Genomic DNA, 24830 nt, shown 5'->3' on the forward strand with positions numbered 1-24830 from the left:
TACATGCTCATTTTAATAGCTATTTTTATGATTCCTAGTTTGCAATTGACCAAACTTACTGTTGTCATCAAGTGCAAGTTTTTTTCAAAGGAGCTTGGGCATTGCTATTAACGAAACCACCATCAATCGCATCTTCTTCTTCATGCACTATAGTGATTTAAGCACTTTAAAAAGACTTTGTTTTGCCGTTGGCTGATACTTACCCCATTTGGCTTTAATGCACTTCGGTTTTTCTGCATGCAACTGTGGCATATGAAGGTACGGACTCTGGTTGTGGTGCAACCAGAGACACTTCATTGTACAGAGAAGCTCATATTTATACCTCTGAGCCCGGATACAAATTCCAGCTGCAGGTACCACCAGGCTCAGGGCAGAAACTGTTCCTGCAGTTACATAGCTACATATCACTACAAGCACGCAGACACCTTTTGGCTAGATAACCTTGTTTATCTTTCTTACTTTCCTTCATAACAATCAGTTGTTCTCTAATCTCCTGTCAGATCAGATATTCTCCATCCTCCTCTCATACATCTCTCTTCAGACATTCTCCATCCTCCTCTCCCACATGCAACCACAATCTATGTCTTCGTGTGAGCACTGCAAGGACCCTTCAGCATTCTCGCCCTTCAGGGTCTGGTTATCTGGTTATTTTTTCAGAGGAATTACTTCGCGCAGTACATGTTAGCATCTCCAGCCGGTAGCGCCTTGCCATGCCTTTCCCTCGCTCGCTTCAGTAACTCCTCAGGCCGCCTCACTGAAGCCCGTTTCCGCTGAACAGCCGACCCGCAGCCGGCAGGGCAGGCCCAGCACCGGTGCCCGGCGCTCGGCATCGCTGCGCCCCTTCAGCCCAGCTGGGGCTGGGGCTGGGGCTGGTTTACACTCCCGTGCTCCCAGCACCTTGCTCTGTGCCTCGGCCACCGCTGCTTGCCACCCCTCAGCCACCCGGCTGGAGCCACTGCAAGTGCCGGGCAGCAGGAGAAGGCGGCAGGGCAGCCGAGGGGGCACGGGGTGCTGGTGCCAGTGTGATGCGGGGTGCAGGACACAGGGTGCCAGTGGGATGTGGCGGAGCCCATGAAGGGAGCGTTCACGCGTCGGGTCGCTTGAGCTGCAAGGGCAGAGTCTACAGCCAGAACCGATTCCCCAGACGTTACCTTACCGGTGCCCTACACCCAGCACCCGTACGACCCACCAAGTACTTCTGACACCGCCTTTCCCACCACAGTGGCCGAGCCCCCTCCTGCCGCCGCCGCCTGGCACGACCCCGCCATGGCCACGGCTGCGGTGGGCACCCGGGGGGCGGCGCCCCGGACCAGCGCGCCCCCCGGCCCCGGCGGTGCGGCAGCCGCAGGGACCCCGCTCCCGCAGCGGGGGGCCCGAGGGGCGGGGGGCCCGAGGGGCGGGGGGCCCGAGGGGCGGGGGGGCCCGAGGGGCGGGGGGCCCGAGGGGCGGGGGGCCCGAGGGGCGGGGGGCCCGAGGGGCGGGGGGCCCGAGGGGCGGGGGGCCCGGCCCCGCTCGGCGCAGGGCGCTCAGTGCGCAGGCACGGAGCGGGAGCGCGCGGCGCCCCGGGCCGTACCTCATACGTGGTGTCTGGGGCCGGCGCGGCGCGGCGATGGGCGCGGGGCGGGAGGGCCGCAGCTAGCGCCGCCGCGGCTGCTCGACCGGCGGAGGGGAGCGGCGGGAGCGGCAGGTAACGCCGCCGCCTCGGGCGCACTGGCGGCGCGGGGAGCCGGGGGGAAGCGCCTGGGACCGTCGGTGCGCTCGGAGGGGCGCGGAGGTTCCCGCGGGGGGTGGCGGCGGGGGGGGGCACAGCGGCGCGCCCCGGGGGGAGGCCGCTGCCGCGCGCTGCGGGAGCCCGGGCCGTGCTCTGGCCTCGGGGCTGCCGGGCTGGGGGCGGGGGGATCGTCCCCTTCGCTGGGGAAAGGGGCGCTGGAAAGCGCGTCCTGCCCGGCGGGCGGGGTGGCCCGCTCCGGCCTGGCCATCGCCCGCCTGCGGGGCCGCCACCTGGCGGGCGGGGAGGCCGCGCTGCAGCCCCCCCCGGCCTTGCCCCCCGCCCCGGGGAAGGCCCTGCGCACAGCCGGCGGGGGGCAGAGGCGCCCCGAGAGCAGCCCGGCACCCCGGAGGGCCCCGGGGGCAGTAGCTTGAGGGCCCCGGGGGCAGCCCCCGTCCCGCTGCGCGGGGTCCCGGCCGCGGGGTGCCTGGCCGTGGCGGTGGGGCCGGCAGGGAGCCGAGGCATCCGGAGCCCAGCGCAGCGCTGCCGCCGGAGCCGGGTTATTGATTCCAGGATTCACGCTCCCACAGGGCTCTTGCTTCTGTGGGCAGGGGCTGCAAACACGCGCCTCCGAAGGGAAGGGTCGGGGCGTGTGAGCGCGGAGAAGGGAGCGGGGGACCCGCCGGCGCCACCCGCCGTGCCTGTGCCGCACGCTGGCGGCTGGGCGCGGCGGCGGAGCACTGGCATGGCCTTACTTGCTTTGTCCTGCCTTTCAGGGGCCAAATGTGTCCGACCCTTCAGTATGAAAGCAAAACAGTTGAAAAAAAATGATTGGGTGATTTTTCTTGGAGTTTGCTCATCTTTTAATCTGCCTGTTCACCAATCCAGTCACATCTCCCCGGATCAGTGGAGAATAGTAAAGCTCAAAGTAAACAGGACGGCTTTTGCCATGGAAACAAAAGTTGCTAGGGGATGGATTGCTACTACGCAGTGGTGTGCTCCGAAGCTGTGATCATACATCCCACGTGTTCCTAGGCACCTCGGGTTTAGGCACTGAAAAACTTTTAATGATTAAACTGCTTCCTGCGGCCTGGATGCATGTTCTAAGCTTGTGTGTAACACTGATTTGGGCAGCAGTGATTCTCTTTTTAGCAAAAGTTTCCCAACATTTCAGCATTTAGTTTCTCGGCCATGAAGGTGAGACATGCAAATGCGCAACACTCAGGAGATCATAGCTACTGCAGGATTTATTCATCCAATGTAAACTGATGCTGTGACACACGTTTCCTTATTTATGGAGAGCCGTTTTCTCCCACCCTACTCTGACTGTTCCAGTTCCTCTGCCCCAACTGTTAAGTAGCAAGAAAAACATGATGTTTACATTGTAGCTGAGAATAGAGACCATCTTAGGCCAAATTACCAGGCTGCTTCAATGAGTCATGTAGGGCTGGGAAGCCTTCTCTTTTCTCTAAGGAATGAGATAGCAAAAGACAGGGCATTACTTAGAAGTGGAAGAGTCTGAGCATAAAGAAAATGTTCAGTGGGACTAATATTAGGCAGTGCTTGAAAAGAATTAATGATGCTGGCAGTTTCTTTTTTTTTTTTCTTCCATTTTAAAAGGTCATGCTACCTGATGCTATTGCAACTCTTTCAAGGAAAAGAACATTCTTGTGTTTTCTATTCCACCTCCCAGCTGTTATTTATCATTTGCTCATATGCCTGACCAAACCCACCTATTAGCATTTTAGACTGCTAAAGAAAAAGAGTCTGCATGTAATGTAAGTGATTCAGGCTGTGTGGTTCTTACAGGCAGTTCTTCATCAAGCTGTTAGAAACGCTACACTCTCATTTCTCTCTCTTGACTAAACCTACTGACAGTGCAGTGAATGCAAGATAGTGTTTATACGGCTTTCTGTCACGTTACGTTGAGTTTCCTTAAATTCATTGCAATAAATACAGTTGTTGGTTCAGCAATCTGCTTCACCTGCTTTCTGAATTCTGGAGAAGCCAGAGCAGCTCAGATTCTCTCCTGGGTGGCAGCTGGAGTGATGCAAGTGAGCTTTGGCAAACCACATTATCTGGTCATGTTAGATCTGGTCCTTCCTTTTGTTGACCTTAGGGAGTCACTTACACCTGGGGAAAACACCTCTCTCTCTGCTCATTATGCGATGCTGAATATGCTTACCTGAATGACTTAAGTTGTTCAAGGAGGTTTTTTAACTTACTTAATTTAATTTATAATTTACTTACGGAGGTAGGGTTGATGTGAGAATAAAGATCTAAGTATGGACCCAAGAGAATGAGTCTCCGCAGAGCTTTTGTTAGCCTCCATACTTTTTTTCTCTTTCTGATGTGGGAGATAAAGCACCTGCTTACTCATAACCAGAAGGTATGTTGAGGGATATAGACAGAAACTGTCCCGAACCTTGAGGTATAGGCTGTGTGATCCTGCGCGTGAGAGCTGGGGCACCTGCGGTAAACTACACCATTGCTTCATCCTCTGCTTTCACCCTAAGGTATTTTTATGACATGGACAGAACTCTGATTTGATGAGAACTATTCAGTGCTTGTCCTGTGAAAGAGGGTAGCTAGCTGTTGAAGAAACGGTGGCAGTGAGGAAAGAGGACTACTTTTCCTCTCTTTTCAAGTAGGGAATAAAGAGCAGAAGGAGGGACTCTCAAGGGAAACAAAAAGAGCTCTTTGCAAAAGAGCAAACAGGCTCCAAAAGTAGAATAACTTCCAACATTCCCCCACAAGAGTTCAGATTATATACATGTATCCATACTACTTTTTTTTTTTTTTTTGTACCTCTAAGTGTTCAGAGATTCATAGCATTTTAAAAGAGCACAACAGATTTTTTTCAATATATTAACTGTAGTGGGGAAACATCAGTATTAGCAACATACAACTTGACAGGAGGTGGCCCAGGTGCCAGGCTCTCTCTGCTCACAGGGTGAGCAGCTGGCGCTGCCCAGGCGTTTCCTGCTGTCTCAAGGTCTCTGTCTACCCTGCCTGTTTTTCTGCTTTGCCTGGGAAGGCCAGCACCTTGAGCACTCTGGAGGGCACTGATGCTGTACCATCACCAGAGAGCAGGCTCATCCGCAGAGTCAGAGAGCACTTCTCTGATTTCCTAACACTTTACCGTGGCTGAGGCAGAAAAGGGAAACCTGCAGGGGATGCAAAAGCAGTTCTGGGTTCAAAGAAGGAGCTCCTGCCAGAAGCTGTGCCTGCTGCCACCCCTGCAGTTCGGCAAAGCTCAGCCACCGGCACTGTGCCCTCCTCGCCTGACGGGAGCTCTGGCCCTTGCTAGGGCCCCCATCATCCGTCATGACTGCTGAGAGCCTTGAAACCTCATCACGAGTTACAGAGGGAGATTTGCAATTATAAGATGCTGAGATCATGAAATACTGAACTAAATACATATTAGATGTAGAAAATAAATAAAAACCAAGATTACTGGGGTTTATAAAGAAGAAAAAGCAAGCCCCTCTTTATCCCTGAGCCAAGAACACAAGCATATTCCAAAAGGCTGGAAGATCACTGTTACACCAGCAGCGATTTTGGAGCCAACCGAAAACTTCATTCAGGCTGTTGCCATTCCCCATCGATACTTTCTGGCTTCTGCTTTGTTTAAATGCAGTGGCATTTGTTTTTCTTGCATACTCTGGTATTTTGCTCCCAGCAAGATCACCCAGTCCTGAAGGGCAAAGGACTGGTAGAGCTGCAAAACTGGGAGGTTCTAGCTGCCATGAGCATGTCAAACCTCTCTTCCTTCCCTCTAAGTAAAATTACTGTGGCAATCAGATGAACTGCTTGAAGCTGATACAAATTGAGCTGTGACATTCAGATGCACATACTGATTAACAGTTCCCTTTGGACTAAGGCTTTTTGAACTTCTTTAAAGAGAAGTCAGTCAGCTTAAGTAGCATTGACCTGTTGCTCAAGGTGTTTTAGGGTCTAACGTTGCTTCAATGAATTTGGTAGCGTCACGTCTGTGCAAGCAAGTTCAGGCCTGGGACCTGCATAGTTAAATACAAATACTGTGCATTAGGAGAACTTCCATGAAATAGAAAGAAAGAGTAGGGAACATTGGTGGTAGTCTTCATAGCAGGCAAAATTCTGGTTTTATTAAAGTCAGCAGGAACCTGGGCATTGATTTCTCCAAGGGAGAAGTGGTTGGCCACAAGTTTAGTATTTCCATTTCACTCTCCTCAGTGAGAGACTGGTGCTGTTATGGCATTCCATCTTTTTTGGTTTTAATTATCCATATTTAAGTTATAGGATATATATGACATATGTCTCATATATATGACAGGATATATACAGTTTCAATCAGTCTAGTACTACCTTGCCTCTGTTCCTTATGGCTATCAATATGGTTATATCAATGCTTAGTCCTGCACTTCAAAAGCTTCAGCAAAAACATTAAAAAATACACCTAGGACAGCAGTTTTGGAAGTTCCTAAGGTTGCAAACTGGTTGACTGATAGAAACAGTCTGGATGAGAGGCAGCATGAGCCCTTGAGGGATGCTGGCTTTTGTTACCTGATATATTCTGCTTTTTCCAATCTCCACGGAAACGCAGTAGCATGTTAGTGTGAAAGATGGGGAGACGGCACCCTGCATATGGGAGGGAATGTTCCCAGTAGCAACTTCAGGCCTTGGCTGTGCCAAGATGCTTGAGTTCGCTCGAGCTGAGTCACCGCATGCAACTCTGTCAGGCTCGTTTGTTGGTTTGGAAAAAAGTGAAGGAAAGGTCTCTCCTGGGCTGCTTTTTTTCGTGTCATCTGGAGAGTCTGTAGCCAGCTTTTCTCTCCCACCACATTAATAATGATCTCCTTTGCGTGAAACCTTTCATTGCAGGTAGGAAGGATGAGCTCCTATGCTGACATCTGTGGGTCCAAGCATGCACAGGGCAGCACCGAGGGAGGGTACCAACGCTATGGAGTTCGGTCCTACCTGCATCAGTTTTATGAGGACTGCACAGCTTCAATTTGGGAGTATGAGGATGATTTTCAGATCCAGAGATCGCCTAGCAGGTGGAGCTCTGCATTCTGGAAGGTACTGCCTCTTGCTGTTTACTAGAGAGGGAGAAACTCCCATTTCAAGACTTTCACATGTAAATAATGGGTTTAGGTCTCAATCCAGAAAGGTCTTCTGTTGCTCAGTTTTCCTTGAGATGACTCAATAACCATCTGTCTGAAAGCAGGGTGCTCTTACTGAAATACAGGAGCTTCCGAGGGGCATTCTGGGGTCTTTGGATCCTATAGTTTCTCTGTCACAAAGAGCCATGTCACTGAACCATCAAAGTCTTGCGCAGGAAACCCCACCCATAGCTTCAAAGTAGCTTACCTCTGCCCTGCACCCACAGTAGTCCTGCCAGATTACTGGGAACAGGAGTGGTAGGTTAACAGCAGTAACCCCAGGACTGTGTGACCTAGGGATCAGGAAACCCACAAGGTCCGCATTAAGGCCAGAGAACCTGACAGAACTGGAGAAGACCACAGGCTGGAAGGGGCCTGTGAGACCATCTAATCCAGCCTCTGCTTTGATGGTAGGGCTGATCTGTGTGAACCAAAGTGTGCTCTCACACTTGAAAGGTGCTAGAAATATTCTGTGATCTGTTCCCAGCAATGGTAACTTCTTCTAATCCCTGTAAAGGAACAGCATTTTGTGGAGTAAAAGCAAGGGGTGGATATGACAGACCCTGTGCAGGGACTGAACTGCTGGTGCTCACCACCACCTAAAGCTAAAGCAATAATCAGTCACAGGGCACTGAGGTCAAACTGCAGTCCTCTGTCGTGGGGCCTTCGGACACAAAATGCTATTTCAATGTGTAGATGCATATTCCATTGTTTCAGAAATGTCGGTTTTGAATTATATAAATATGAATTGTAAAAAGACAGTTTCTCTGCGTATTCTAGTTCTAGCAGGGCCACATATGACCTAAATAAAAAAAAAAAGTATCAGCCCTCTCCTAAAAGAGAGAACTGTCCCTGCGAGACAATGAAAGCTAAACGCCTCCTAGGGCCACTTACCAACTGAAAACTGGAAAGGCATATTAATTGGGGGTTTTGTTTCTTTCTTTGTTTTCCAGGTCGGACTCATCTCTGGGACGGCTTTTATGCTGATAGGTTTAACGGTTCTTGTAGTGGGTTTTCTTGTGCCACCGAAAATCGAAGCCCTTGGGAAAGATGATTTTGTTGTGGTGGATACCCGTGCCGTTCAGTTTAATGGGTCCCTTGATATATGCAAGCTGGCAGGAGCAATCTTGTTTTGTGTTGGAGGGTCCACCATGGCAGCATGTCTGCTGATGTCTGCTTTTGCCAAAAGTTACTCCAAAGAAGAAAAGTACCTCCAGCAAAGATTTAAAGAGAGAATAGCTGATATAAAAGCCCATGCAAACCCAGTCACAAAAGCGCCAGCACCAGGAGAATCAAAGATACCTGTTACTTTGTCCAAAGTTCAAAATGTCCAACCTTTATCTGAAACCTGACCCTTATCCTTAGGTTTTGTTTCTCACTTGTAGATCACTTTAACTGGAAAATACCAGCCGTTGTTGGCGTACGTGCTAGTCAATTACAACATCGAGTGCTCTGCTATACAAACACACAGCTGATGAGGAAGCTGCTCCGATACAAATTTAGGATTGGGAAAAGGGAAAGTATGTGATTAGACCTGTGACCAATATATTCAGTGTATTCAAACATTTTAATCAGTGTTGAACCAGTAAGTCCTTGCAACAATGATTAGGTGTTTAGCTTATCAGATTGCATCCCTGGAAAACATAGGGTGCGTTTATGACAGCTGTACCAGGACCACCCTACATCCCACTGTTTAAAGTTTAGATTAGTTGGCTTTTTGTTTAATTTTCTTCTTGCCTTCAAAATATTGTTTAGTTTCACTTTTACAGCCTGGTTCTGCTGTCTGGGAAGCCAAGATTCTGCCCTTGTAATTTGCATTTGTCCTCCTGTCATGTGCTGTGGTCTGTATCAAAGTAATACTGCACAGGTGAGACATACATGACAGTGAGTGCCCTTAATCCAGTCCTGGCGCAGGTCACTTCCCAGCGATGTTAGTTTCTGGGAAAAGCAAGTTATACTTGGTCCCGAGTTACAATTAACCTGTGTAGAACTGCCACTTTTGTCTTAGTCATTGCCATATTAACAAAAAATACAAAATAAAGATAAGGAATTCATCTGGGAGGAGGAACGTCATACTTGTGTATCTTTGGTTTGATACTGTTTTTCTTTCATTATATTGCATTATGTTTGTAGCTCATACAAAATGTTTTGGTTTTGGCTGGGTACAGATTACTAAGTGTGGTTTGACGTGCCCAGGACCCGTATTCTGTCAGGACATTAATGCCATGTTAGATGACCTTAACATACTTATCTAAAGACATTTTGAAATGCTGTTTATATTTTTATAGAGGATAGAAAAAGTTATGCTTAACCAGATACATTTGTGTAAATGCTTACCTGAAGACTTGTCCTTTCATGGAAGACCCTTAATTATTTTCCCACCCAGGGCAATTATTTCACTGTCTTAATCTATGGATTTAAATTAAAATGTATAAAGAAAGACGTGACATTTGTACTCTCTGACAATATGTGCCACCTTATAGTTCTGTCTATTTTTTGAATGGATTGAATAAAATTCTAGGCGTGAGCCAACCATGGATTTTGTGAAAAGTCTATTTCTAGTCAAGCAGGCTTATCTATACATGTAATATTTCAGTTTGAAAGGAAAATGGGCAGTTGAAACTCACTGGTCTCTTAATGCAGCCTGTTTTTGTAGCTCCCATAGGTGGGGAAGTCACTTTGGTGCTGAATCAAATAGATTCCAGCACACTAACAACAGGCACATATCAACAGCTGTGCTCCTTCCCTCACTGATAAGACATTTTGTTGTCTGTGACTTGGTTCATACTGCCACAACTTAAATAAACCAGAACATACACATTTGGAAGTTTCAGCTGAATCCACAATAATTATCGTAGCTGGCAAGAACATCAGGCGTAAAATTTTCTTCTGCAAAGGAAGTGCCTATCTTAGCAATGCAATTGCAGCATCCAAACATCAGCGCTGGAAAGGTGGACAGTCAAGAGCTCATTGCATGCACGCGATTACAGAGCATGAAATGAAGCAGGTTTTGGTGTGTGTGATGGTTCACTGGCACCCAGATATATATTAGAAGTGCAAAAGCACGTTGCACCCAGTGCTTAAAAAAAAGATTGTAATCTTAGGGGAGGAGCACACAACGCAGGAAAAGAAGAGGAAAAGAAGAGGAGCTGTGTCTTATTTATAAAGAAAACCAGCAAGAACAGGGGTGATGGGTAGAGATTACTCACAGGGCACGTGGCAGGACTGGGACATGGGAGCTAACCTTTCGTTAGTTATTCCACCTGGAGAGGGTCCTCAGCGCTTTCTTTTCAGGTTGGGAGGAATTTTATTTACTGCCATTAGCTTTCACTGCTGTCAGGCTATCGGCATGTGGGCAGCAGAGAGTCAAGCTCTCCTGACCTTTCCGATGGAGAGTTTTAATTAAAAAATTGTGCATGCAGGAAATAAGACATTTTAAGTTTTACAGTGAAGTTCACCAAAGGAGATGAGAGCGAGGGTTCTTGTAGCGATTACAAGTCCCTTCTCTCCACATACCTTTTGTGAACGCCATACTAGAAGTTTGACTGGAATTCCAGCTGGAAAAGCACACAGAGGTCAGGCTTGTTTACCTGAAGTAGCTATACAGGTGTACAGTTCTCCTTAAAACACACCTCACGTGGGACACACATGCAAATAAGAGTTGCTAAATTTTTGTCCAGAGGACAGCTGACCCCAGCACCAGGTGCTTGGTCACGTTGCGCATCACTCCTGCAGAACTGAACGTGCTTTGACAGTACGAGAGAGGATGAGTCATGCATGGCATTACCCAGGTGTCAGGGAAAAAGAAAAACCCTCAAGGATCTTACTGAAGCTTGCTGGGCTCAGAAATGCATTTGGGATTTATCAGCAGCAGCAAAGCCGGTAACGCTGTCACGGCTAGCGTTGCCACACACATTTCATCTCATTAAACCCGTGTTGCAGTTGCTTAGAGCTTTTCCAGAATTGAGACCTCCGGAGGCTGCAATCCTTCACAGCAGAGAATCAGTGCCACACAGGGCTTTTGTAGAAATACTAAGCAGAAAATTACTCTGTTACTATTAAGAAGCCACATACTGGAAAGGTTATGACATGCCAGAAACATTCTCAAGATCCATCTCCTTGTAATGTTTTAACACCTCTGTCCTTCGGTGCAGGAACTGAAGCAGCAGCAGCAGAGATGGGTTTTTTGCTGCCTTCATGGAAAACGCCTAGGGTATGGCCTCCAGCTGGGGAGCAGTGAGGGGCAGCCAAGCTCCTAGGGAACTTCCCAGTGAGGCTGGGGGTGCTCTGTCCCTGCACATACTGTTTGCCCACCATATATCATTTTCCCTTTTCCCATCTTCACCAAATTGCAGCACAGGCTCCACAGCGGCACTGCCTGGGGCTTCCCCTCCCAGCACTGGCTGCCATCGCCTTTCCAAAGGGCACTTTAATGGACACCCTAATGCAAATAAAATATGGCTTAAGCAGCCGAGCTCTTCTTTTTCCAACCCTCTGTCCTCCTAGGTGAAGAAGCTTCTTTCAGTTTCTCCACGGTACCTGATTTCTTGTTCCTCTCCTAGCCTCATTTGGCTTAAAATTACAATACAACCCCTCTTAGCCCAACACCGTTTTCTCTGCAGTTGTGGTGAAAGAAGTCACATTTTTCAGTCTGAGTAGTAATCACTGACTTCATTTTCATTAATACATGTTCTCCTGAAGCTTAGGTCTGCTTCCCCTACCGCACTGCGCAGAAAATGCTTTTCTCTTCAGCATCTGTTCTCTCCTCCCCGCTCCCGGCTGCCTTGAGCCCTTCATTCCCCATTTGTCCCCAGTGCACAGGGAACCGCAAGCAAAGGCAGAGACACGGAAACGTCCCCTCCTCCCGGGCTGCCTGTAGGCAGATTTAATTCCAGCCTCTACTACAGCCCCAGCCTGCCGCTTCCAAGTACAAGATTATTTTTTTTTAAATCATGTGCAAGCACAAGCAAACCGCCCTCCATGAGAGTGGTGACAGCAGAGGGGAGGCACTGCGGCACCCCCAGCAGCGACCAGCAGAGAGGGGCTTGGGTGGGGGGAGCAGCAGCAGAACCTGCGCACCGGGGAGGCTGTTAGCCCTCGAGGGCGTGAAATCCAAGGGAGACAGCAAAAGACTGCAAGGACCTTCGTTGGAGGCACTTTACCAGCAGCTTTCCATCGAAGGGCTAATAGAAAAATTTTGGTTAAATAAAGGAATTAGCGCTTCGGCTCCCTCCATGCTGACCATCCCCCTGCCATCACGCAGCAGGCTGCCCTCAGCTCCACACGTCAGCGCAGCGAGACAGCGTGATGCTCCCCGAGCAGCCTTTGGGGGCACAGCCTTGCTCCCTCCTCATCCTGCCGCTCCCACAGCGGAGAGAGCAGCATCCCTAGGGAGCATTCCCTTCCAGCCGGCGCTGGGGGCTAATGCCCACACACCTCCTACAGAAACAACAGCTCAGTTCGGCCAGGTCACCCCCATGGCACACTTTGCCCCTGAGGAACATCGTTGCAAATGGGGAGACCCCTGTAGTCTCCTCCTATTTCCAATATCTATTTCCTTCTGGAGCCATCTCATCTCTGGGCAAACAATCCATCCACACCCCGATTTTTTTTCAGCTCTTATCTGGTCGCGTGGGGGATCACACTGGGCACCTCTCCTGCGTCACTTCGCCTGTGTACGTGGAGCGGGGCAAAGCTCAGTTCTGCTGTCGGATAATTTACGGAGGGATTGGTATGAAAATAATCTCTGTGGATTAACGGTAGGTCAGGCAAATACTTCTAACAGCCCTGCCGACGGAAGAGACAGCATCAAGTAACTTCTTTTATTGTTTTGTCTAATCATTTGCAGCTGTTTTTCAAAAGCCCACTTATTCCACAACTTGCCATTCATGGGCTTTTGCAAATAGATCATTTTTAAACACTGCTCACAAAGGCACCCCCAGGCTGAGGCTGAGAGGATGCATCTGTGAGAGAACTTTCTGGAATATCCTCATTTCCCTGTGCCTGCTCTACCTAATGACTTGAGCACCTGCTGCCCTTTCTCTCCCCGTCTCCTTCAGGAACGTGGAGCCCTGACATTTCCTTCCCAAGCCTCCGTGCCTATTTTCGGGAGGGCAGCAGGGATGAGGGAGGCAAGAGGGACCCCTGCCCGAGGCGCCTCGAGGGATGCAAAATATGCCTCCCACCCAGGGAGGGAGGACTGCAGCACAGGCAGGAGGGGGATGGATGAGGTGAGAAGGTGAGTGGGAAGGAATCCCCAGGGTGAAACGCAGCATTTCAAGCATCAGTACTGGCCATCTGTCATTGAACGTTAGAAGAGACGGTCAGTGGAAATTGAAAGTACAGAAAAACTGGCTGTGGGTCTAAAACCTGTGGCCAGAACAACACAAATAGTGGCTAAAATCTTTATGGAAGCAGACATTTAAAAAAAAACAACAAACCAACAGAAATCAACTTTTAGCATCAGTATTCTGTCCACCAGAGATGGCTAGACAAGCACAAGGACCTTATTGTTGGTCCAGTGCATTGTCTCCAGTGAGAGGATGCATTTTTTCCTATATTATACTACGATGATGAAATATTTTCCGATAGCTGTTGCTCAGGCTGGGTTCAGCTCTCAGCTGACCCCTTGCAGAGGCATTTCTCTTGAAACTGGAGCGAGTGTGTGCCAAGACAAACCCCCTCACTCCGAAGGCTGCCGAGCACTGCCACTGCCTCCGAGGAGCGTGCACCCGAGCCCCCTGCTCCTCGCCACCCCCAGGCTGGCCGGCTCCCGGGCTCGCTGCAGCCACAGCCAGGGGGGCTCACCAGCGCCTGCCCTTGCAACACCGCGGGGACCAAGCTGATGGGCCAGGCACCCCACCGCGGCAAAGCAGGGGCCACCACTGAGACCCAGGACAGCCACAGGAGCCAGTGCCAGCTTCTTTTAGCTCTCTGCCATAGCTCAGCTTTGAGGGCAGGGGCAGCTCCAGCATTTTTCAAACCCATGAACTTCCTCCACATGCCCCGAGCGGAGGTCTCTGATTTCCCAGCATCAGACACCACCATCTCCTGGGGGACTTGTGACTTGGGCTGTGGTAGGAGCTGGGGCCCTTGGGACAAACACCCATTGAGAGATGACTGTGATAGATACCAGAAGTTTAATGTATAACCTTAGCATAATTATTAGATTGTAATTGAGAAGTCCTTGCATTAGTATAATTATTAAGATTGTGATCGAGAAAACCTGGTATTGTATGGACAAGATTTATGATCTAACTTGAAAGGAGCTTCTAGGATGAAAGGAAAGAAGTGATTGAACCTCATGGAAACCTAGCAGGTTTTGCCAAGAAAACATTATAAAAAGGACTAAGATGACCAGGTCATGAAGTATTTAGAAATTAATTTGGGTCGGTGGTCACAAAGGCAGCCCTTCGACTCAATTCAGAAGAAATGATGCATGTACAAAAGGAGGAGGGACTCATGTAAATGAATTCCAGGAAGAGAATGGAATATGTGTGGGATTTGGGGGAAATGCAATGCATATGTATGATTATACAGAATATAAGGGATATGTATTCAAGGACAAGGTGTACACATTAAGAGGAGATATCCCCCGTGCTCCCAGCTCCATAATAAAAGCTGCCTGCCTTCTAAATTTCACAAGTCTTAGGAAGTTTCTCTGACCGATATTTTGGCAACAATTGCATGTAACCAGCTCAAAATCCCAAGAGAACAGACTGCAGCTGGCCTGAGCTGGCCCCCAGGCAACTGTGGAAAGCAATAGGTTGAGGCAGTTGCTTTAAACGTGTTTTGCATTTAACCATATGTCTACACAAGCTGGCGTCGAATCTTTGCCCTGACCTGGAACATTCTGAGGGTCCTCTGCCCTGCCACGTCCCTCCACCAGCAGGGGTTGCCCAGCACTGCCCTCTAACCCAAGCTGCTCTTTCTCTGGGTGCCACACACGCTTACCCCAGGTAGGTCATGAAAGCGTCCTTCACATCACGCAGAAGCTCACCTGCCTGAACCAACGGCCCAAGCCAAAGGGCTCAGCTCAGAAGTGGCTCCAGAGCAGACAGCCAGGTTATTTTCTCTCTGCAGACGCACCCACAGCATCCCTGTTGGGAAGGCTCTGCCCCCTCCCCAGCACACTGCCAGCTCCTGTCCCAGGGGTTGCCAGCAGCCTCCAGCAGGCAGGCGTGCAGGAGGCACTTCCCAAACCACTCCGCAAGAGTGGCGTAGACCAGTCCACCGAATCCTCACCTCTGAAACACCCAGCTGGGGAGCACCCAGATGTGGCTGTAGAAGAACCCCAAAGTGGGTACCAAAGGTCCCCCAGCCCTGCTCCGCTGGGAGGCCACTGGCCGTGTCTCCTGCTTGTGGCACACCCGAGCTCAGGCACACGTGCAGCAAAGCGCATAGCAGAGGTGTCAGACTGCAACCCACACCCCACATGCAGGGGAATTAATGTAGCATTTTTATACTATATTTGCTCTATATAAAAATATTATAATATATATTATGTAAATATATATATTTATGTAACAAATATAAAAATATTTATGCTATATATATGCCCGTTGCTTGTAAGCAGGGGCAAGCTGTGAAGGGGGCAGAGCTGCTGGGAGCACTGGGGAAACGAGCTGCGGGTGGCTGGAGCAGGGTACCCAGAGATACACAGGCTGCTGAGCACCCAACACGTGCATCGCTCCTTTCAGCTCCTTTTCACTCACTGGTGGAAGCAACAGGCTTCCAGAGAAGCAGGTACTTGTGAGCAGGGACAAACACTGCCGGGTCAGCCAGCACACTGCAACCTCCCCTTGTGCACCAGCCAGGCTCCTGCCCACCCCCTGCCGCAAAGCCCAAGGGCCCTCCGCAGCATGGCTCTCCCTGCGGAGCTGCAGCAGGCAGGTGTTAGTAAATAAAGCAAGCCCGACACCAGTGTCAAGGTCTTTGGGATGAGTTATGCACCCCTCCCTCCAAAAAAGAAAAAAACCACCAAACCAAAACTGCTCCTTTTATGCAAAACCCCTCTGTTTCAGTTGGCCCACAGGAACTTGCACTTGAGAAGGCTCTGCCAGGGAAAGGCTCTAATCCCCGCAGCGGGCACGATGCCGCCGCAGCAGACGGCTGCCCGCTGTCACACAGACGGGCCATCTGTAAGCATCACTGTGCCTGAGGGTGAGATCCCCAGCCAGAAGAACCCAGGAGGTTTGGTGGCCCCACCTTCCTCATCCCAGGATAAACCACAGGCACAGGCAGTCAGAGAGCTGCGCAAGATGCACCCTTTGGTCATCTTGACCTAGGCCTTGTGTTGCATGAAAAGGAGGAAGAGCCTTCATCCTCCCCTCTGCAGAAGGAGACTGCTTTTAGACAGTGGATTTAAAATCTTAGCCTTCAGCTTACCGAGTTAATTCCTGCTTGGTGCTAGCCCTGAGGCAGCAGTGGGAGCAGTGAGAGTGGCAGGGGAAGGTGTAACGCCCAGGCCTCCTCTGAGGACCCCAGCCTTGCACCAACGACTTCCAAGGGGGAAATAACACAGAGCACAGGCATTCTTTCTAGAAATGTCTTTTCCCACAAGCAAACTGGAAGAGGCAAATGCAGCAGGGAAACAGGAGGCTGCAGAGATGATGTGCAGCAGTGAAACTGTGACCCATGGCAGCAGAGGAAACAAGGGCAGCGTCTGCATGAGGACACCAAGCCAGGTGTGTGACACGCAGCAGCAGCACAGCTACTCACCTCTGACACCACTGCTTCATCACCGAGGCAGAGGGGTTCCAACCACTCAAATCTCTAGTCAAACCAGAAGGCTTTCCCAACCAAGACAAGCCAAAAGATCTACATGTCACTGAGGTCTGAAGGTATTTTCTTCCCTGAAAAGCAGGAGCATCTAATCACCCATCCAAGTGCAAAGGCGCAGCACCCACCCCCCAAGCACTCGCTAATTAAATAGTTGTTCCCTTCTACCTCTAACACTGACTTCGGGGTCTCCCGGTTCCCAGATCATTGCTTTTATGACATGCAGCTGGTTCTTCCATGAAACTGTTTCAGCTGAAGGCTGGGGTACTTCCCCTGCCAGAGCTGGCTGTGCATAGCCCCTCAAGCAGGAGCCCCACACTCCCACCAGCCTGTTCCCAGGCTGCAGCTGTGACAAAGGGGGTGCTGAGCATCACTCACACAGTTCAGCTGCGCGGGGGAGGTGACCGAGGTGGGGGTAAGGGGCACAACCAGCTGGTGCAGCTGTGTGGGGGCTGTGGCTGAGCTCTGCAGGGTGCAGGAGGCTGCTTCTCCCTGAAGGGAAGGGGGAGAAGCTGGGTGGGCTGCAGCCAGTGGTACTGGCCACACTGCCAGAGCCAAACCTGACCCCCTGGCCCCGGGAGCCGGAGTCTCCGCATCCCATCCACCTGGGAAGCAGCTGGGTTGGTCACCAGTATGCAGTCACAGTGCCAGCAGGTCCTGCTCAGCTACAGGAGAAAAGGGGTCAGGAGCAGTTTTCTTAATGACTAATTTCTTTAATGATCTCTTTAAAAAAAAAAAATTGCTTAAAAATAAATTATATAATCTTGGGTTTTTCCAGCATCTTGACAGGATCTTTCCTATCAGACGATGCATCGGATTTGCAATATGCGCTCCTAGCAATGCTTTTTCCTTGGGCAGAGTTGAACAGTTTTTGAAGGAGGAGGAAACTTGAATGTTTGTGCATTTGAAAGCTGAAATCCAGACTGGTTTTTGTTCATTTCTGATACAGCTAGGATGAGAAAGAAGAGGGAAGGAATGCCCTAAACTGGCAGGGCTGGAAAGCAATGCAGCGAGTCTTAGGAACTGTAGTTGCCCTTAGACTCCTCTTATAAACCTTCTGTTCAACATCTCCACACAGTCTCCCACTACGGGGAAAATGTGATTTTTTTCCTCCAAATGGTAAGGCTTGGAGCAGTTTAGTTTTCCAGGCAAAAGCTGCTCTGATTGCCAGCTGTCCACGCAAGCACCAGGTTACCTGTAATGCCAGTGCTGAGCGCCCTGCGCGCAGCCAGGGATGCCTCTCCTGCCACCACAGCCCCGACAGCCGAAGGCCAAGGCAGTGGCTGTAGAAAAGTTTGTGCTGGTGGTGCTGGGGCCCTCCTCGGTGTGTCAGCACGTTTCCCTTTATCCACTTTCCTCCCCTTCTGTGCCAAACTCTCCCCTGCGGCCCGCAGGAGCCCGCACGCACCCGCCGTTCCTCTGGGGACAGGGGGAAGGAGAGGACAAGGCCCAGCCCCAGGCACCACAGTGCAGAAGAGCACACGGCTCCGCACAGACACCTGCCTGATGTTACCGAAAGCATCCGCCACTTCGTGGTACGGGGCTCAATCTACATACCACCTCTGCAAGCTATAGTTCATTTCATGGTTGTTTAAAAAAAAAATAAAAAATGCTTAACCTTGTGGCAAGGGCAGCTACAGAATAACTCACCGCATTCCTTTTCTTCTCCTCTGACCAGACGGGGAAGTCTGGGGGTGCTGAAGAGGGAGGACACAGCCCACCACTCATCTCACGCCACGGGAGTTGTTACAGGGTCAGCAGTGCTTTGGTACTATGTTAATGCTTCATGGCGTGCTATTACTGCCTTCTGCAAGTGCCAGCCAACGTCCCTCCCACCTGTGAAAGTCAGCTCCCGAGGAGGAGAAGGGGAGGAAGGGGGAGGATTTTGAAGCGGATGCCAAATGGACATTATCCTTCCACATCATCCCATTTCAGGCTCATTCTTAAGCTGCCTTTCACTAAGGGTGACTCAGCCGGGACCTCAGATCCGTGGTACCACCCTCTGGAGGGCAGTTTTTCACCAGTCCCAACCTGAAGACCCTAAGGACCGGAGCCGGTACAACGCCAAGGCCAAACGTGCCGAGCGCGGTGGTTTGGGGACCTGGCTGGAGCTTCCTTGCACACCTGGAAGCCTGGAGCAGGGCAGGACCCCTCTCCTGGAAGTCACCAGTGTTGAGGCTGTAACTTGGGTGCTCAGGATTGGGATTTAGCCTTGGACAAAAGTTTTTCATGTTTTATTTTAGAGTATGGAAAAAGCAAATGCCTTCCAAAATGATTCTACAGAGGGAGCATGGATTAGGAGCTTGACTTTACCTGCTGCACCCACGTGTGGGTGCCAGCACGAGGGCTGGGGTCGGGGCAAACAGTTCTTACAGAAGAGAGACCTGAGCCTGAGTTTACACTGAAACGCATGGATGCTGATCAGAGAGTCCACAGTATAAACAGTAGGCATGAACCCCGTGCCTTTGAAAATCAATTAACCATAATTATCAATCTACATGTTCTTGACACACAGAACCGTGAATCATTTTATAGAGCATTAGATTCCTTCTAGTTTATACCAAATGAGATTTTTGAAACATTTTTAGATTAGAGAGTAGATGTCTCAACTAATAGAACTCATATTTTGAATTACATTTTGGTCCCACTGAGGACAGTGGAAGGACAAGGAAAAGCACCACTGAATTAGGGATTCATTTATAAAATCACAAATATTAGCGCTAAGTATCATCACAGCTGTAGGTGACTGCAGAAAAAATATCAACGTTTAAAGGCATTCCTAGCAGCCACACAGGTTGTTGGAAGCCTGCCTACTTTTTCAAAACACGCCCCTGCTTATATCTGATGTTCCCTGCACTGTAGCCAGTACTAAAGGCCTTTGAAAGTTTTGGTGTCACATGTTGCAGGAAAGACTTGTACTTTCTTGAATTTTCCAAATCCTGTCCGCACCCCTGTGACCCGTGTAGCTCCCCATCGGTTTGAAGCTGCTATTTCCATTTTACCTTGGGGCTTCAAGCGTTCTGGGCTTGGCCCAGCGAAGCACCAAAGTACACACGTAACTTAAAAAGATGCGTCACTGTTTTTATGGGGTTAGTTATTACTAGATTTAGCTCTATTTTCTTATATAATTATAGCAAATTTCAGCTACAATCAATACTATCTTTTACCATCACTAACATTATTATAAATGCACATTATTTACATATGCAGTATGTGTGAACACACAGCAAAGGCATTCAGTTACAGCGCTCACACACGTGCCCGTACGTTAACACCACAAATATGCACATGCACAATAACATAAAGACAGCAGATGGCTTTACTGTCTATCGCCACGTCAAAAGCTCTTCTTTTGTTTAAAACTTAGATGGAAGGCTATCAGCCACCCAAAACAACACATCCTTGAGCTGCATCCCATTAAATCATTCTGACTGCTTCTACTTAACAAATTCCCCCTTCCTCAAGATACTTCATTTTGCACTCATATTTAATGTCTTATGGTTATTTAATGTACCTTTGGGATAATCAGTCAAAATATCCAAGCAACAATCCTTTCCCTGTATTTTCAAGTAATCGGAATACTTCCTATGATTTTCTTCTGCAAGCAGGTTTATTTTGCTTTACTTTAGATGGGAGGGAGCAGGGATTATATTTACCTTATTTTCACCCATTTATTTCTGGAAACTAACTTTATTTTGGCTCTGATATGTCCAAGCATCAAAGCATTAGACAAAATTTAATGAAAACTGCAGTCCTATGGGATTTAAGCATATGCTTTAATGCTTTGCTGAAATAAGGAATTTCAGCAGGGAGACATCTAGAAGTTTGGGGAGTTTTCTCAAGTATTGCAAGTGAACAGATAAAACTCACGTTGTTTGCTGAGTATCAGTTGAACAGTACATGCACACCGATAACCCAGCCCTAACCTGAATGATGACAGTGAAAACCAGTGGCCAGTTTAACTGTGTTGTTATTCTTATGGTTTATAACTATGTAACAGCTAAATTGTCAGAGGAAAAAAATACAATTTTTTTTTTTAAGTCCTAGTTATGGGAGAAACCTATCAGCTGCAAAATCACCAGGTTTATAAAGCCAGTCACCCAAAAATAGACTTAACATCAAACAGGCCTTGATAAGAGACAAAACACAGGGATACCTGTATGATAGTTTACTTTAATAGCAAATTGTTTTTAAAAACAAAACCAAAACAAGCAAACAAGTCTTAATAAAAGCCTCAGAACTGTTGCGTATAAGCTTAATAAAATAACATTACATAAGCTTAAGGAAATAATGTATTTCTCATATAAAACAGAGTTAAGCCATCACACACAGCAAACCCAGACAGAAAAACTATTAGTGAGACCACCTGTATGTTTCTTGTTTAATTTCTACTTTAACATCAGAATTACTTGTTACGCATAAACTAATTTCTCTATATAAAAGAACCTGATACAAAAGCCATGCTGTCCATGTTGTAAGGTGAATGATAAAATGGTTATATCTCTGTTTCCAAAAAAGGTTGATTTGCCATTCTGAAGAAACATATCCTGTCTTTCTTACAAGAAAACAGAGCATTTTAAAAACTGAATAGCACTCAGACGGGTTTCATGTTCCCATGAAAGAAAATGATCATATTAAACTTCCCTAGAATTTAGTTTAAACTTTTAAAGTACTCTTATTGATACCTGTAAGTCTTTTAAGCATGGAAGACACCGAACGTTTGGGGAAAAGGGAAGAAACAACAGAAACCGTTGGTGGACAGAAGCTATATAAATAGAAACCAAAAGGAGAAAAGTATCACGGCACAAATCCTTCATTTTCTTCTAAATTTCATTTCTAGGTACAATGTTTTGAGGCAGAGGTTCTCCACATTAACTATCTCCATCAGATATTTTTGGATGTCGATTCAACCTCACACTTTTGAGGACGAAGGACATCTCAGAGGTTGTTCAGTCTTAATCTGCACTAAGATGCCGGCAGGCAGAGCCCTCTCTTTGGTACTCTATCACCTTTCAGTGAAGAGCCCACTCCCAGTAATGTCGACGCCAGATTAGCATAATTTGTTTTGATCCAGCAAGGTGTTTAAACCCACCCTTACCGGTGAGTGTACGAGCTACCCAGCTTTGGGGGAGCAGAGACGCAGCCTTAGCATTTCCCTTGGCCAGCTTTGCACAGCGGGGTCTGCAGGTAAATTCCCCTGAGTGCCCCAGGAGACAGAGCTGCCTCCTCTGGCTGGTTAAGCATTGTTTGAGGGCTTTTGATGCTGCTGCAGGTATTATTCCAGTGCAGGATTAACTCTAAAAGTACCTAGAGGATTTCTGTGTGCTGGTCTTCCTCACCAGCACGTAGTTATTTTATTCATTCTGCTGTGGGGGTTTTTGTGGGCTGGGGTGGAGGGCTGGTTGGCTTTTTTTTTACTTCTGCTTAACTTTAAATATTTTCTTAAATCTCAGTGAAATCAAAGATATTTGAGCATGGGCTTAAAACAAAGATATTTGAGCATAGGCTTAATTGCTGTATCAAATAAAGGAAGCACACATACTTGCTAAAGAGCTTGGCTAAGTTAGGAGCTTATTTTGAACAGATCACAAATGTAATAATCCCTCAGCTCTTTGTCAGACAGTCCCACAGAGGACACAACTCAGACAATTCAGAGATGCTGCAGGGCAAACTGTTCTAATCCTGTTCATACAGCTTTTAACATTCTGGGGTTTATACTTACATTGCCAATGCTCAGAAACACGCTGAAGGATCTCTATGTATTGCTACTCCATTGGAAAATGTATTTAATAGTAGAAAAAGTGAAGATGTTTGCATGAGTTTCAGTTATGACAAGTGGTTCTTCACATTCCTCAAACAGTCTTTCAAGTTCAATTTGTTCATAAATGTAATTTTTGTCTTAATGGCATGAAATCAATGAAAATGACATTTAGTTTCTCATAGTAATAACTTTCCAGCATTAATGATAAAGAAACACACTATTTCTTTTGTATAATTAAAGACATGATGCTCAGAGATGTATTACTATGAACAACAAATTATTCGCTTTACTAACAGGGATATATAACAATGGAGTTGGTGTCATTAAGAGAACTAACACTGTGGATCAATGCCTTATATACCAATGCACAGCCTACTAGGAGCCAGCTTGCTCAAAGAGATGGTGACACTTCCAGCCATTACAGCTACGCAAAGGGTTCATAAATGCAGCATTTGTTGCTGACTTTTACAGAAAACTGGTAGGCGCATCCTAATGTGTTTCTTATTAAAATGGCTCCATTGACAGCAATGGTTTCATGGCAATTTCAGTCTGAATCTAGGCCTATTCACTTTTTTTCATTAATAAATTAGATTTCACATAGACTGAACCACAAATCTATCCAAAGTCAACTTTTGAAACTCATCTGCTGCATAATCTTCCATTATCTTTTCTCCACTCTGATAACAATCCACTGCTTGGGGAATCGGTGCAGGACAATCAGCACAGCTCCCTGCTGGAAATGGGACCAAGCTGCAGGATTGCAGGCTGCCTACACACCTTCATAGTGCCCGGTAAGTGCTACTTGTGAATGCACAAACTAACCATTCTAATTAATATATTGAAAATCCACTATTTAGTAACATTAAGAGTGACACCTCATTATAGTGCACCATTTTTTGTGGGCATAAGTCCATTAAGTGAGGAACATATTTTAATTATATCTTAATGTTATGTCTGGAAATCATATATATCATGTGGAATATTAAAGGAAAAATTGCATATATCCTCATTAAAAGTAAAACATTTTTTCTTTTCTGAACAAAGCTGCAAAGAAGTTCTGACATTGAATTTGGGTGGGGTTTTTTTACCTTTTTCTGGAATAATGTAATTTTTGTGGTTATTCTGCTAACCACCTTATACCACAGAATAGCTCGTTCATTTCTAGTGCTATTATACAGTACTCTTGTATTTCCCCCCTCAAATTCTACTGGAAAATATTACTTTGTAAAATCTTACCTTGTAAAAATAATTCTCTGTTCCTCTGAAAACTATTAATGTTTCTTTTCTATATCAGTCCATATGCCATTATCATCTCAAGACTCAGTATGTGGGTACTGAACCTACCTTCCCATTGTAAATTATCAATCACAAAAAATAACACGCTTTATATTTAAAGTATTATAATCTTTCATTTTCTGCTCACTACATTTGTTCTATCTATGCGACTGCAGCATAGTCACTACTCTGATCATTTTTTTCACTTTCCTGTGGGCTGGTGATAGTCACCCTTGGATTTGTGGATGTTTTTTCAGGACGGGAATCCACCTAGAGAAAAAGGACAGGTACTGTTGACTGGTTTGGGTAACAAAGATTTCACTTCAATTCAATACAATGTTAGCACTTCATACTAAAACTTCCACAAGGTATTCTTCACATGAAAAAATGTTTTCTGTGAGTGATCACATTAACATTGTTATTTACCTTATACTTATATACCTTCCAGAGGACAAAGTACACAGATCAGAGGTTCCCCCCAGTTCTTTCATCAAACATCCACCCACCCACAACCCACATTCATTTAAAGTGAACGCTCACTCACTTTCTCCACTTCCATAAATAACTTCAGCTTTTCTAAAAATAAATTTTAAAAATCAATATATCCAGCATAGAATAAATTCAGGGCCCAAGAAAACGTCACATTACTCAGCTCTCTTAACTGAAAAAATGTTCTCGTGTGTCATACAGAAAGAGGAGAAAGCCAAGTTGTAAGATGCAAGAAACCATTCCCAGCATCAGTGGAAACAGAACAGAGACTGTTCTCCAGCAGCCTGCAGGCAGGGAACACGCAGCAAGGTGTCCTACCTCTGACGCTTAAGAGCCCCACTCTTCCGAGATCTGGATTCTCCCCATTAAACAAACATTTTGTTTCCCACATTCTGTTCTCTGGTCAGTTCACCTGAACAGTCAGCATAGTCCCCTTTATCTTTCTGGCCTGCATGCCTCCAACTAAGCTAACAGCATGTTACCATGTCTCCTAAATTAATAGGATATTTGCTTTTAAACTGGTTAATTTAAGCACCGTGCTTTGGGGATCTTATCCATTTCCACTGTCTTTTCCAATTTCTAAGAAAAGGAGATGAAAGTCCCACAAAGCCATGGCAAGAGCCCTTTGTGAAATGCAACTTCCATGAAAGTCAACGCATCAAAATAGTGAGGC

The 24830-nt window shown here is 47.4% G+C and overlaps 2 protein-coding genes across 3 annotated transcripts in view; one reads left to right on the forward strand and one right to left on the reverse strand.

Annotated features, from left to right (window-relative positions):
- The first annotated feature begins 1494 nt into the window (after positions 1-1494).
- NRSN1 (neurensin 1) lies at positions 1495-9391 on the forward strand. The gene is made up of 3 exons (XM_055800944.1): positions 1495-1687; positions 6572-6769; positions 7806-9391. Exons 2-3 carry the CDS (start codon positions 6581-6583, stop codon positions 8202-8204), a joined length of 588 nt encoding a protein of 195 aa, XP_055656919.1. The 5' UTR covers positions 1495-1687; positions 6572-6580; the 3' UTR covers positions 8205-9391.
- Positions 9392-20785: 11394 nt separating this feature from the next.
- Positions 20786-24830, reverse strand: part of DCDC2 (doublecortin domain containing 2) — a 68362-nt gene continuing 64317 nt past the window's right edge. For both annotated transcript variants that reach the window (XM_055800958.1, XM_027788816.2), the window contains one exon: positions 20786-23938. In XM_055800958.1, the coding sequence (XP_055656933.1) occupies positions 23831-23938 (108 nt within the window). In that variant the 3' untranslated portion in view covers positions 20786-23830. The remainder of the gene's footprint in view (positions 23939-24830) is intronic.

This window comes from Falco peregrinus, chromosome 3 (genome assembly GCF_023634155.1).
Source record: "Falco peregrinus isolate bFalPer1 chromosome 3, bFalPer1.pri, whole genome shotgun sequence".
NCBI lineage: Eukaryota > Metazoa > Chordata > Aves > Falconiformes > Falconidae > Falco > Falco peregrinus.